Source organism: Anas platyrhynchos, chromosome 5 (assembly GCF_047663525.1).
Source record: "Anas platyrhynchos isolate ZD024472 breed Pekin duck chromosome 5, IASCAAS_PekinDuck_T2T, whole genome shotgun sequence".
Lineage (NCBI taxonomy): Eukaryota > Metazoa > Chordata > Aves > Anseriformes > Anatidae > Anas > Anas platyrhynchos.
Window position 1 is genome coordinate 5,287,063 of NC_092591.1, and position 14,825 is coordinate 5,301,887.

The window sequence follows — 14,825 nt, forward strand, 5'->3', positions numbered from 1 at the left end:
CGCGCCGCCGCTGTTCCTCGCCTCCCGGTCTCGGCCAATCGGCGCGCTCGGAGGCGCATCCGGCTCCCCTTCCCACCAATCAGCCGCGGGGGGTTCGGTGACTTCACTTTAACCGCCACCAATCGCCTCACTCTCTGTCGGAAAGCCAATCAAAAGTCTGCGTGGCTCTACCTGCGTCGACGCCTGACCAATACCCTTCGCCGTCCTCACTGCGACCAATCAGAGCGCCGTCCGCGGCGCCCAATCCGGGCGGGGCAGAGCCCCGGGGGGCGTGAGGAAAGGACCAATGGGAGCTCGAGCAGGCCGGATTCTGCTCAACAGCTTGTTATTGGGCTCGGCGCTGCCCGGCCGCTGCCAGTCCGGGCGGGCGGGCGGGGGGGGGCGGAGCGGGGCCGCGCTCAGCGCCGCCGCTCACGGGAGGGGGGCGGGGGGGGGCGGTGTCGGCGTCGTCGCGGCGGGGCCGAGCCGAGCCGGGCAGAGCCGAGCCGAGCTGAACCGAGCCGAGCTGAGGCGGGCGCTGCCCACTTCGCTCCCACTTTCCAGGTACGGAGCGAAACCGGGGCGGGCGGGCGGGCACAACTCCACCGCTCCGTCCCCATAGAGAGAGGGAGGGAGGGAGGGAGGGAGGGGGAGGCTCGGAGGTGGGGGCCGCCCGTTGCTGCCCCCCCCCCCCTCCCTCCACACAAGGATCCCGAAGCTTGGAGGCGGCGGCGCCCAAACTTGGGAGGGGCGGGGGGAAGGCGGCGGCGGGGCCCCGGGTCCCCCCCGTTCCCCCTCGGTCCCCCTCGGTTCCCCCCCCACAGCCTCCCCGTGCGGTTCCGGGAGCGGGAGCAATGGCGCCGTGACACACCGAGCGGCCCCGGGACTCTTTTTCCCCCCCCTTTTTTTTTTTTTTCCCCCGCCGCCCCCTCACGAGCAGCCCCCCCACCGCCCCTCAGCCTCTCTCGTTGTCTCGCAGCCCTTCCCCTGGCCGCGGCCGAGAGGAGTCCCGGAGCTGGAAGCCCTCACGTAACGGCCGAAGATGAAGGTAAGCTGCCTCACGGGCTCCCTCCTCCTCCTCCTCCTCCTCCTGTGGAGGTTTTCGCTTCGCTTCTGCCTCCTCCCGCCGCCGAGCTGAGGAGGGAGCCCGGAGCTGAGGGTCCGCACCGTGCCTCAGAGTTGTTGTCCTTCGGGCTCCTGCCTCGAAACGCTTCCTGTGGCAGCAGCCGCTGCTGTTGCAAGTTTGCAAAACCACAGCTTTTGTCCTCTCTCTGCTGTTGCCGGTGTTGTTTTTTTTTTCTTTGTACATAGCCTTAACTTAACAGGATAACTCGCAAAAAGAGAGAAAAAACTTTTCCTGGCTTCCGAGTTTGAGAAATAATAGCAATTCAACGACAACAACAAAGCAGCGTCTTAATATTCCACGCTGATTTCCTGTCTCGCTGGACGTGTTCAGCACGGGGGTTTTGTCCTGGCCGATCTGTTGCTACAAGCACCATAAAGCGAAACGTTAAGTAATAAACCCAGATTAAGACAAAAAAAAACACATTGACAAATATTCCTCTCCAAACGCAGAAGCGGCTGAACTTTCATAAAGGCGTCTAAAAGGAAAAGAATAACAGCTAACAACTGTTTGAAAGAGCAGAGCAAATTTCTCTAGAGGCCTCCTTTTAGTCCGCAGGAGGAAAAAAAAAGTCCTATATATAGAATGGTACAGACTTAATTGTAGGTATTGGGATGATAACAGTCTCAAATGCTTTAAATAATCTGTGTCGTTGAATTGCGTATAGCTGAGAAAAGTGCAGCTATCTTTTGTACTGCAGGTCTGCAGCTGAAGTATTTTCCTTTTGTATGTTGTACGAGAGTAACTTGAATTAATTGTCATTCTTATACATTATTACCCTTTTTTAAGAAGATGTTTGAAATACCAATTTAAAAGTCTCAAAGATATTTTTAGGAGAGTAATTAGGCTGACAGATTCACAGGTCGGCGACACTATGTGAAACAAAACTTCCTGTAACTTGTTTGTTTGTTGTTTTTTGTTGTTTTTCCAATTATTATGGGAAGAGCAGTCTGATTGCAGACGCTGTTTGTCACTTAAGGATCAATAAGTCTCAAAGTTGAGATGAAAAATCAAATATATGGTGCTATAGCTGTAAAAATAATTAAGAGCTAAACTTTCTTCCTATTTTTTGTTTCTTAATAGGCAGCGGATGAGCCTGCCTACCTGACAGTGGGAACTGATGTCAGTGCCAAGTACCGTGGTGCCTTCTGTGAGGCAAAGATTAAGACAGTGAAAAGGCTTGTGAAAGTCAAGGTAGTATGCTGTGCTTCTTGGTGGTATTATTAAAACGCTGTGTTGAAAGGGTTATTAGAAAAGATCAAAATCCTAAAGACTAGGAAATGTTCATCAACTTAGTATATAAATTTTAAGAACACTTCAATGCTGGTGCATTTATGATTTTCATGTGTGTTTTTTTTTTCCCTTTTTTGTTTGTTTGTTTGTTTCCAAATTTTTGAGCTCACTCCTGTTTCAGCAGGAACGGGCTTAGAAATTACCTATTTGTGCTACTTACTTCCTGATCACGGTTGTCTTCTGTTTTGAATGCATCAGTTTCACAGCAATCAGTTCTGATGTTACGAATAGAGGCTTATGGCTTTACATGTGTAATGAGAGACAGAGCAGACTCTTCAGAAGCAAAAATTACATTTCCTTCCAGCTGACATTGTCAGTTTTACTTAAGAGACAATGCCAAAATAAATCAAGGTTAGAATGAAAAATATGGCAATGGTTAGTGTTTTAGGTCAGGTTTTAGAAGTGTTCAGGATGATACTTTGTTAGTTTTGAGCACCTTGCTACTGCCTTTAAAGTAGTTTCCTTTAGCTGTAGCTGAGCTCCTGTGCCAGTCTAGAACTGGCACTTAGTACTCATTTACATTTACAGGTCTTATGCCAAAACAACCAAAACAGAAAGTCATTATTTTGATGTTGTAGTACTATTGTTAATGCTAATGTGGGAAAACAGGGATAAAACCTAGTTAAATAGAAGTTAAGGATGCAAAGTAAATATAGAAGTTGTTCTTGTACTTTGTTCTCTCAAATTCTTCCCACTTCGTACTTTCTAGTCTACTGTCCAGGATATGTAAATAAGGCACTAGCGACCCAATAAAACTTACCAAATAGAGTTGAAAGCTTTTTAGAACACATCTAAGTTTTCACGTGCTTTAATGCTTAGATCAAGTAGAACAAGCTATCAGTCTCTTCAGTCACATATATACATCATATCATTTTTTCTTTTTAAATCATGAAAAGAAGTCTGATTAAAAAAAACCTATTCAGATATTTCAGTCTTTTCCCCTGTTCTTAATGAGTACTTCTAGAAATTTGCAATGTTCTTTGAAATCTGTGTTAACGAGGTGCTCTGTAGGAAGCAATGTGCTCCCCTTCCCCGTGTGATATCCTCGATTTTTGTATCTATTTCTTTGGTCTGAGCATTTAGACTGTTCATGGGTGTGAGCTTCTTTTACTCTATAGCTTTTAAAGCATTTAATATGCTTTATTGCTCCACGGAAAGACTTGTAAGTATAGGACTTGGTGGAAATTCTTGTCACTGTATCTTAGTTGTAAAATAACAATTGAAGTTTTAGCAAGCTAAGCCTGATATTGTAATTAAGAGTGTGTGGGCACACCCCGGCGTACTTCCCAAGTCCAAACAGTCCAGCAGTCTCTTCCTGAGTAGCAGAACTACCTGTATTTATCTCAAGGCTGATAAAAAAAAAAAAAAAAAAGTAAAAACGGCATGAGCTGTGTTATTGTTTGGAATTCATATTACTACAAACTGTGTGTTAGTATGCAGCTGCCATGTAGCCTGTGGTTGAATGATGAGGGAGCTAGAAAACTGGGCATCTTTATAGGTAGAAAGGAAGTTCCTTGAATTTTTGGATCCTGAAAAGAAGTAGGAATTTTTGATTAAAACATGTTTGACACTTAAGTAGCTCTTTTTGCTGTAGAAAATGGCAGAGAAACAGTTAATAACCATTACCATTAAATATTTGTCTTTAATGTTTCTAAATCCGAGTCTCTGCAAACTTAGGGATTCAAATTGCATAGGCTTTTGCTCATTTTGTGTCATCAGTGTTACACTCTCAAAACACAGGATTTTAAATGGAAAAACATGCCTTACTTGCAGTGTAGCTGATCCTTATTTTATTTACACTTTTACTGGTTCACATCTTTACCATAGAAACTTTCTCTTGTTTGAGATAGCAGAGGTGGTGGTATTGTGGTCAGTTCAAAGATTATTTTTTTTTTTGATATGTTTTAATATAGAGAGCTTTGTATTTTGGTTGCAGTTCAGTATTCAAATGATGTGTTGTTAATGAAGTGCTACAATTAGAGAGAGAGAAAAAGCCCATTAATCTTGTGGTCTGCAGACCCGGTTCCAGGTATACCCTGGATTGCATTGATAATTCAAACTCCCATCAAAAACTTGATATACCTGGGGTTTGATTTGCTCTTTTCTTGAATTATGATGTTTCAGGTTGAGTGTTAAGTGTGATACTTGGGGCTTCCTGTGAGTAAAATCAGCCACGCCAAAGGTTTTGCGTTCAATAATGTTTGAGTACATTTGATTGATAAAGATCTTATTTTCCTAATTATTATTACCCTTTCATTTGCTTCTTATCTACCATTAAAAATAAGATACGTATTAAAAAGTTTATGGATATCTTTCAGGTGGTTCTGAAGGGGGATAACTCAACTCAGTTAGTGCAAGATGATCAAGTGAAAGGACCTCTAAGAGTATGTATACTGCATGCCTTTTTTTTCTTAATCACAAAGTTGATTTGTAAAATTGAAAGTTTTGATGGTGTTTATCTGGGTACCTGATCTACAGAATTGAAATCAACAGGAGGTGGCCCATTACTTTTGATCAGATTGATTCTGAACAGTTAGCATCAACTCTTACAATGTTTGGAGGCTGTTAATGCTTCTTTGAAATGCATATTTCATACACAAACAGTATCACACAGGCTGATTTCTCTAAACTTCTGGTAAGTAATGGAGATCTTGATTCCATGAGGCTAAATTCAAGCCTGATAGATAATAGTAAATAGGATTGTTCTAAATGTGTTTTAAAGTAGTTAATGTATTTTATATCAAAATACATGTTGATGTGTATTCTTATGATACCAAACAGTTTTCTACCAGAACAGCTATATTATAGAGCAGTGACTGCATGTAGAGCTCCTTAAAGATCACCTTTTTTGTGTTTTTCTTTGTAGCTAATGCAAGAACACTAACACATGTTGTAGGCTGATCCTTAGATTCTGATCTAGCTGATGGTACAACAGTGAATGAACATGTTTGAATTTAGAGAGAATGGTATAAGTGTTTAAAAGTATAAAAATCAATGATGATTGTATGCACATCAATAATAAAGTACCAGTTACTTTGAATAGTTGAATATTTATTTCCAATTAGCTTTCTATTATATCTTGTAAGTCACGCTGAAATTAGGTGTTCCAAGTTCCTTACTGCCTTACTGTCTGCTTAGAGTTCAGCTTTCATGCCTAGGAACCTTTGTTCCTACCAGCCATATGACTACATTTCACAGAGTAACATATAGCTAAAATGCATCTTAAACAAACAAACCAGCTTAGTGGAAGAATTAATGCTTACATGAGTTTTAACTCCATTATTTGAGTTAGAGATTATACGTAACCTTGAGATACTCCTTTCTGCAGGTCGGTGCAATGGTTGAAACAAAAATGCCTGACGGATCCTTTCAAGAAGCTGTTATCAGCAAGTTGACAGATGCGAGTTGGTATACTGTAGGTGAGTAGCCACATGTTTTCATTTATGGCCTCTAATCTTTGAACAATGTATTTCTAATTATAGATAATAATGTAAGTAATTATATCTTGTGTCGTAAAAGCTGAGATTTTGGAGGGGACTTTGTCTTCCAGGTCTGGTTGTGCTTTTCCTTTTAAAATAGAATAGTAATTATTTGATGGTGAGGGAGGCTGTTGCAGAGATAATTGCAGAGCTCAGCAGTCAAGTGCTATTTGGCACAATGTCTGTATACTGAAGCTGGTTTCACTCACTGGAATTTGAGAGAGTTTTTGCAGATTTTAAGACATAAATGTAAAAATTCCAGTTCTAGCTGAAAACTCGTGACATGTAATAGATGACTGACATGCAAGCATTCTTTCACTGGATGCAATCTCATAAACGTGAAAAACGTTAGTACTACCAGTAGCTTCTATGTGTTCTGAATGGATTTCTCCATTTTGTGTAAAGTTGAGGGTCACGTTTTGTACGAAAAAACAGAAGAAAGGATTTTTATTTTCTTTTAAGGAATTGCCTTTAATGGAAAAGAGAAGACGTTCTTTTGTAACTTGAAATTAACCATTGGTTTAAATCATTAACAAGTAATGAGTATATCTAAAGTAAAATAGAAAACAACTTTGCCTTTTGTGCTGAATGCTCATGCATTTCTCAGTTACGGAAACAAACCTCCAGAATGCCTGGTCCGTGAAATTTCAAAATTGAATGTGGATTTATTGCAAGAGAAACTTCATTATTTTCCATAATTAGAATTGTTCGTTACGATATCTAGATTTTTCTGCAATAACTTTAAAAGTAGAAAGACAACAGCCAGCAGCACTCAAGTAATAATCCTAGATAAGCAAGTATTTAAAACCCCAGTAATTGAATCAAATAGTTTTGGAAGTACCCGGCTGAGAGGAAACACTGTACATTCTAATTTTGTCCACAGCTTTTGAGATAGGTACTTGTCAATTCAAATTGATATTTGTTTCTTCTTACTAGCTGTGTTATATATAGAATGTATTCAGGTTTTACTTTATACTCTTCAGTACCCTGCTGAGGCATCCCATACAGCATGACGTGTTGATTATTTTGATTCTGTAGCCTTTTTTTTTTTTTTTCCTTAAGTTAGAAGGAAGATATTTTCAGTAATCCAACCTTTCCATTGCAGTAGGCGAGACTATGTAGTCTTTGATGGGATCAGGATAAGACTCACAATCTCAATAGAAGTAATTCAAAAGGATTTATCGCGACGTGATTATTATTGCACACTTTAAATGTAAGCCAGTCCACTTATCAGTTGACAAAACCCCACTGCTCTTTGCATATTCATATCATCATATATCAATATCTCAGATATCAGGAAGCACTTTGTTACTGTGCAGGTGACAGAGCACTGGAACAGGTTGCTTAGAGAGGTTGTGGAGTCTCCTCCTTTGAGATCTTCAAAAGCCTCCTGGATGTGGGGTCCTGGGAACCCATTCTTTGGGTGGTCCTGTTTGAGCACAGGCTGGGACCGGAAGACCTCCAGAGGTCCCAGCCAACCACAACCATGCTGTGATTCTGTAAATTTCGTTCAAGTATATACCACTGCTATAAAATTCTAGATTTAGCTTTGAAATTGTAGTGTGTGTCAGGTCAGGGGGAAAAGGCAGGCTTATTTTGGAGTGCAGTTTTTAAACCTGCTTGGCCTTGCACTATGATGTAACATACTTGGTGAAGAACATTGGACCTTTTCTGTGTAAGTCTTAGACTTTTGCCATTCAGGTGCAGAAGAGATAAGAAGCACCTTTCTTGCACTAATACTTCTATGGTTAATAAATTAGCATTTCTGTTTTGAAAATTTTCCTTTTTTTCCTAAATCTGAATTTGACCTGGAAAATTTAAATCAGTAAACCAACCACATTCCCACTTCAGTGATTAAAAATTCTTTTTTTAATTGATAAAAATAATTAAATTTCTATGCCTTTTTACATTTGACAGGTGAATTTCAAATCCCCTGTTTTGGGGGATGGGTTTTTGTCTGTTTTCTTTTTTCTTTTGAGCAGAACACTTCTGTCAAAAATCTTTACTTGATGAGTGGATAATTTGAAGTGTGAATACATATTTTGCCTTGTTTTAGTGGATTGTTGTTTAGATTTAACAAGTTTTTGAACACTCTACAATAACAGATAAATCATGCATGTCGTGATTTTTACCTTATACATTTATTAACTGCAGTTCCTCGGAAGCTCAAAAGCATGGCTTGATTTATTATCCTTTTTTTTTTCCCCTGAAGAAATATCTTTTGACAGCTAGAATAGAGAAAATAAGGTCTTATGTTTTCCATATGCAAATGTATTAAGACTGCTAGGACTTTGTCAACATTTGGAGCTGTTGAGTGTGGAAGGGGATTTAAGTAATTCTATGGTAAGTTAACATGCAGTACTGTAATATGGCACATAGAGCGCATATACCTTTGACTATAAAAATACAATTGTAACACACTGGAATTGTATTTAGATGTTAAGAACATTTTTATGAGCAGTATGTGGTTGCAGGTTTATAGGTATTGAAAGCCGAGGTAATGTCCAGATGAAGATTATGAAGTTTGTATCTTAATAACGTGATTACTGTAACTTTTAAAGATGGAGAAATACTCCAGCTTGAGTACGGAAACATTGAGGTGTGAAAAATGAGCCTTATTTTTAGGCTGTTTCTCCCATTGTATCCTTGTAGAAAGCTTTGGATAGATATTGAGTGTGTGTTTATGTTGCTGTCAAGTAAACAGAGTTGAATTGGTTCCTTCTTAATAGATGGTGGCCATACTACTTGGCAGTCTTATTGACTGATTCAGTCAAAGCTAAAAGCTGAAAGGAAGTGGATTAAACAGCTTTTCCAGTTCGAGAATGTTTTCTTGAATGTGGTCAGGCTTGAGTTGGAAAGCACAAGGGAAAGCTTGCTTTTAAGTAGCACTTTTCCTGTGCTATTTATTTTGTGTTTTATGTAGCATCTTGTTCGCAGTGATTTAAAAGTAGTCTGATGAGGATAGAGAAATCAGTAATAAATACTCATAAATAAATAAATAAATAATTTGCTGTGGTCGGCTACTTTGTCACCAACATAACAACAGAGACACAGTGTCGGTAAGTCTATTTTAACTGTAGATCTCCTGTCTATTACTAGTGTTCTGCCCAAAATACATCAAGGTTTTCTTTCCTTGCTAGCTGCCGTGGAATTATTTCACCTATTATTGCATAGTAATGGTGTTTCTGTAGCCATTTAGTCATTGAAATTTTCAACTGTGATGTGGAAATACCTTCAAAAGTCAGCTCTTTAAGAGCTTAAGCAGGTAAAGAAGTATAAGCAGGTAGAGGAACAAAAGCTTTTTGGAGTGAAAGTTTAACAGCATCTGGAGAACTCCATCACACGTCTCTGCCCTCTCGTCTGCTCAACAGAATGTAAAGAGGGATGACAGTAATAGCAGTTTAAGTTCTGTGAGTAACAAATGGCTCAGTTGGATGTTTTAATCTTTTCAAACTTAATTATTTTAAATGAACTTACTTAAAAAATTTGAAGTGCTGCCTTGATGCTTTTGAAGTGCTGAATATTTTACTAGGTGATAATTATACAGCATTAGAACAGTCCATCAGATCTGTTTTCAGTGGAGCCATGTTAGATTGTACGCTAAGCAGGCAGTAATTCAACCTGATTCTCTGTTAAATTGTAAAATGCTGCAGGTAAATACTGCAATGATGTCTGAAATAACTTTTTTTTAAAAAAAAAAAAAAAAAGGAAAAAAAATGGGCCACACCTAACATAGTACATGGTTATATTTTCCGTCCGTAGCCTTCTCTGGAATCTTAGAATTGTTACCATAATTTCAGAAAACAGAAACTCCCGTGTATATGTTCTTTAAGGAAGTACTTTTATAAAACTTTTCAGAGGGGAAAGCAATGTGGTTTTCATATAAAAGTGCAAAACAGTATTTTCAGGAAGCATCTGAAGAGCTGCTGTTAAATGAACCCTTTTTTCTTGTCTCATCAAAACAAGTATCATCTTTCTTTTGACAAGGCTAAGGCCAGCAACGTGCGTGTGCTTAGATCTGTTGTTGAGGATGTGTAATTTAACCATACCTACAACTTTAAATGGAAGTAAAAAAAAACAGACCAAATACATTGTATACGTACAAGCCTTGTGCCTTGTCTTTTGAGAGACAAAGGCATGGAAAAGTTCTTCTGAAGAAAGAGAAAAGGTGTAGCTAACTATTATTTTTCCCTTGAAATGAAAGGGAAATAGGAAATTAAAAATATTGAGGGGTATTTGCAGTTTCTAGCAGACCTTGTTGTCCACAGTAGGGCTTATAGGTCAGAGTGCAAGAGAACAAAATTTTTTTTGTCTTTGAGAACTATGGTTTTCAGGCTTTCATGTAAGATGTCTTTTTTCATTTCAAAAGTAACCTGAAATGACAGAATATTTTATTATACATGTAAATAGTAAATTATTTCTTTCATACTTTTGAATGCCCCATGAGTATGCAAAGCCAAAAGGGTTTTCCTCTTTGGCTCTGTCGCCGTGTTGTACATCGCCACAACCCAGCTTTGGCTGTGCTGTGGGCTGGGCACCGCTTCTGAGACCTCCACGAGCCCTCAGCTCCTGCTGCTGCCACTCTCCAGGCTCCTGTGGTGGTGGTGGTGGCTTCCTCCTGGCCTGTGGTCGCTGCAGGGTTCGCAGGGAATGCTGTCGGCTGAGTGAGTGTGCTGGGAGGAGTTCGGCACCTGATGCTCGTCCTTGTGCAAGTGAGGTGTGGGGTGGCACGAGTTGCTGGGGAAATGAAGCACAGTGTGAGCCACAGGCTGTGTCACCCGGGGGTATCACACTCAGGAGGGCAGGTGATGGAGATGACAGGTGCTAAATATGTTCTGTGGGTTTTTAAAATTCCAGTTGACAGATCTGAAAACATTTTTCATAAAATGAACTGTGATGTCCCAGGACTTGCAGTAGCAGGAGTAACAGGAGCTATCTGTCTGTCGTATTTTCCTCACCTGTTCCTGAGTGGGGATATTTCTGCTTAGATGAAAAATTCGCTTGGTCCTGTCTCCACTACAAATTGAAGCTCCTAACTGGCCTAATTCCTTTATGAAGGATCAGAAAAGCTCTCAGAGCCACGACAGACAGTTGATTTTATCCCTGCCAGTTTGTCTTTTTGTAACACCAACATCACAGCACGCTTCTCATAGTATGTGCGCGGCGCTGGTCGTGTTTGTGTGGCTGGTTCGACCAGTTCGCCTTCCCTGCATCCTGTTGAGTCCTACATCCCAGAAGCATCACTTCATCCTCTGGCTGTGTGTGTGTCATCCCGGAATCCTAAATGATGAGTGTGGCAGGGGAACTGTCCGGTTGTCCCCACCTAGCTGGTGCTGCGGACTTCCCTCACCTCCCGTGAGTTTACTCTTTTTATCTCCAAAATGTTGCTTGGGTGGATTTGGAAGAAATCCCGTATTTACCTGGATATGGGGCATATCATGGATTATGGGCACAGAGAAAGCTGCGTTCATTGCTTTCTGAAGAAGCTGAAAGAAGAATAGCAGCACCACGTTTTGTACTCGGGCATGTTCAGGAGGTAGATTTTTTTTAAATCTCTTTCTATGTTACAATTGTAAGATTACTGTAACATCTCAGGAAATAAGAAACAGTTTCAGGCAGTAGGCTTTTGTGAGGACATAGTTTTACATGAGTGCTCTCCAAGTTCGTTCTTCTGTGCGTTCAGTCATATTTCTATACATTTCTGCAAACAAACTGAAGCTCATTTAAAATAGTTTCCTTTAAAAAAAAAACAAACAAAACACTGAATTCTGTAGTCTCTACGGTAGCACAACACTCTGCAGCATCTTGTTACAAAGATGAATCATTGATTAGCGTAATCCCTGGCTCCAAGGTCATTCAACAAGTATTGCCTGGATCCTCGTACTTCCTATATTGTTTCCACAGTTGAAAAACAAAAACTACAAAGCTTTCAAAGGCTTATGGATGCATTCATGGATAGCATCTCTGGTAGCTCACATAGTATTATTTTGTCATTGTTAAAAATAACCAAGTGTGCACAGCGACACAGGAACAATTTCCACTTGTTGGTGTGCATCTTTGTTGTCTTGGGAGACTTAAAGATTTTTCAATGGGAGGGGGGAATGAGATAAAAGTACTTGCTATGCTGTATAGAACCTCTCCTCCTTTGGGCAACAACAGTACCAGAACTTGTTGGATTTGAAGTCAGCAAGCAGATGCAGCCTTGAGGGTTGTTCTCCATATTCTCTCGTCTATTACAAGACTGCCTTGTTCTGGTAAGAGTGATCGCTCTACATACGAGTAATATTGTAACTCGTATGAGGATGTTATCACTAGTCTCCTGCTTTGTTCTGCTTTTTCTCTCTCTAAGTAAATGAGAACAGATGTTGAGACAGTATCTTTGTGAGAAAAAGATTAATATTATTTTTGTTAATGGCATATGTAGGCACATACAGGCCTTCTACAGAGCTCGTCCAGAGGGTGTGGAAAGTTACACTTTAAAGCATTTTGGAGGTACTCAGTTTTTAATCAACTGAGAAACATTCATCCTGGTACTTCCTATATTGTTTGCACGCTTGAAAAACAAAAAGCTACAAAGCTTTCACGGGGTTGTGGATGCCTTCATGGATAGCATCTCAGATAGCTCACAAATTACTAGCCCTTTGGAAGTATTGCATTGATTCTCAGTGGAGAGTTTTGTTACTCTGTCACAGCTTTGGCTTGCCTAGGCTTCCACAAGTAGAAAAAAAAATGATTGCTGTTCATTTCCTGTTGTTATTGACAAGGATGCAGTGAAAGTTTGCATTTTCCGTTTTGTTTCCCTGTTTACATGTTCTATATGGAGCATATTCAACTCCACATAGGGCATCTTGGGAATGGAACTAGAACAAACATTATAACAGAGACAGTTCCTCCAGGCCGTGCTGCTTAGTCATCTTTTTTTTTTTCCTTCTGTTGGTGCTCTTCATTAAATAACACGTATTGGAAGAAAGGCCTCTGTCCAGCTTCTCCTCCTGTCATTTCTGCTTTGTTAGACTGACTCTTCAGTAGCAGGTTTAGGTTCCTGCTCGTGTGTGTCGTTCTCTCTCCAGACGTATCTGCTGCTGCACCCCATCACCACAAGTACGTGCCCACTTTGAGGTTAGGCAACAGTGGGACGTAAAGGGCTTCTGCTTTTTCTGACTTGCTTCTTTGGAAGGACAGGATTGTAAGTTCCTCTTCTACGATAAATATGGCCCTGTAAACATGTCCTCTGATGACTACATTGCATGTGTATGGAGAGATATCTCCCTGTCTTCCATCCCCATTTCTTTCCTTCCTTTACACAACTGATTCTGTTCAGTAAAGTCTTTCTTAGGGAGTACAACTTGTAGAATTTCGGGGAATTTGGAGTTACAACAACAACTTGTTTGGGACATGAAAAAGCATTAATATTAATACAATTAATTGTATTATTATACAATATAAATATTGTATAATAGATTATATATGTTGTACAATATATATACAATTATACAATTAATACAGGTCGTTCAACATTAATTTATCAATTTTTTAATTTGTCTTTGTTAGTACTAAGTATTTTAACTAGAATTAAGCACTTTTACTTCTGGGTGTGGTTAACAGTGGAAGGAATTTGCAGCTTATACCATATCCTGAGTGCATTAAGTTCTGCCATGACTGCTGTCAGGCTGTCAACGTACTGAATAGCCAAAACCACTCTGCTGCCTCACCTATTCATGAAATCCCTAATATACCATCTTGTCTGTTGAAAAGACAAGCCCCTCGGACTTGCTTTAAAATGTCGTGCAAAGGGTGGCAGCAATATGAGCAGCACTTCTTGTAAAGTAGAGTTTTCATAAATAGCAAGAGAGATGGAAACCACAAGGCCTTTACTTAGTTTTGGAAAGGTGTATATATATTAAAGGTGCTAACAACATCGATGCGTGGTTCTGGTTACTTTTTAAGTAAGACTTAAATACTTTTCACTGAAAGGGAGTGAAGTTTAAAGTAGCTACAATTACAAAATATTTTGTTTATCACAGTTAATTTGTGAGGCTTGTTTTGCCTCACTTTAGAAATGCAACTAAATGATATTTTGATATTTTTGTATGGAAAAATCGTCCCATCCTTCCTCTGTTGACATCATATAAAACACGATCGCTAATTTCACTAAGGAAATTTTTGCCTCTTTATGCTTTTCTATAATGTACGTTGTTGTCCTGCAAGGATATTGCCTTCCTCTGAGTTGTCCATTTATGCTATCAGCTGCAAGTGCTGTTGCATGTGTCCACAACAGAGATTGCTGTAGAATGAGCAGAGAATTTCTTAGGTATCAAAGAAAATCTTGTCTGGTCAAAGAAAGTTTCCTTTTGTCCTTGAAGCAATTAAATAAGCATGGCTTTGAAACGTGAAAAATATTAGTGCCCTCTCATGCCTTTTCCTCATTTTGAAAATTGTTCCAGTTTATGAATGGTTTGCTTGATTTCTTCATATACTATACTAGTTTTAATTAAATAGAGCTTCTGGAAGTGGGGAGAAACTAGACTGATTTTTTTTTTCGCTGTGATGTATCAGTCTCTGTTTGCGGTTTCCAATAAAGTAACTTGTTTCTAATCCCCAGACTTTTGTCCCCTAAAATTTGTGAAAATTTATGAGTCCTTTGACTGAAGTTCAGAATGTGTTTGGTAAAGGATAATGATAATCTGCTTTTCAACCTCTTCAGACCAATGAGAAATGACAAGCACTGCAGGGTCCATAAAATATTTTTGAGGGGAAGGCCTCGTTTTGTTTTCCCTTTTAGTGCAAAGTGTATCGGCGGTGGTTTCCTGAAGCTGTAAACCAAACTAGAGGATTTTGAGAGTAGTGTATTGACATTGGGGTTGACAGGTCTTCATGGTTGCTTTATTTTAAAGTTTTTGAAAAGATTATTGACTAGTATGGCTAATTACGTTTATAGCTATCTGTGTTTT

At 39.8% G+C, this 14,825-nt stretch overlaps 1 protein-coding gene across 4 annotated transcripts in view; it reads left to right on the top strand.

Moving 5' to 3' along the window:
• Positions 1–367: 367 nt before the first annotated feature.
• The window catches only part of ARID4A (AT-rich interaction domain 4A), a 48,881-nt gene continuing 34,423 nt past the window's right edge, over positions 368–14,825 (top strand). For all 4 annotated transcript variants that reach the window (XM_027458622.3, XM_027458623.3, XM_027458624.3 and 1 more), the window contains exons 1-5: positions 368–543; positions 959–1,027; positions 2,186–2,296; positions 4,714–4,779; positions 5,724–5,814. In XM_027458622.3, the coding sequence (XP_027314423.1) occupies positions 1,022–1,027; positions 2,186–2,296; positions 4,714–4,779; positions 5,724–5,814 (274 nt within the window). In that variant the 5' untranslated portion in view covers positions 368–543; positions 959–1,021. The remainder of the gene's footprint in view (positions 544–958; positions 1,028–2,185; positions 2,297–4,713; positions 4,780–5,723; positions 5,815–14,825) is intronic.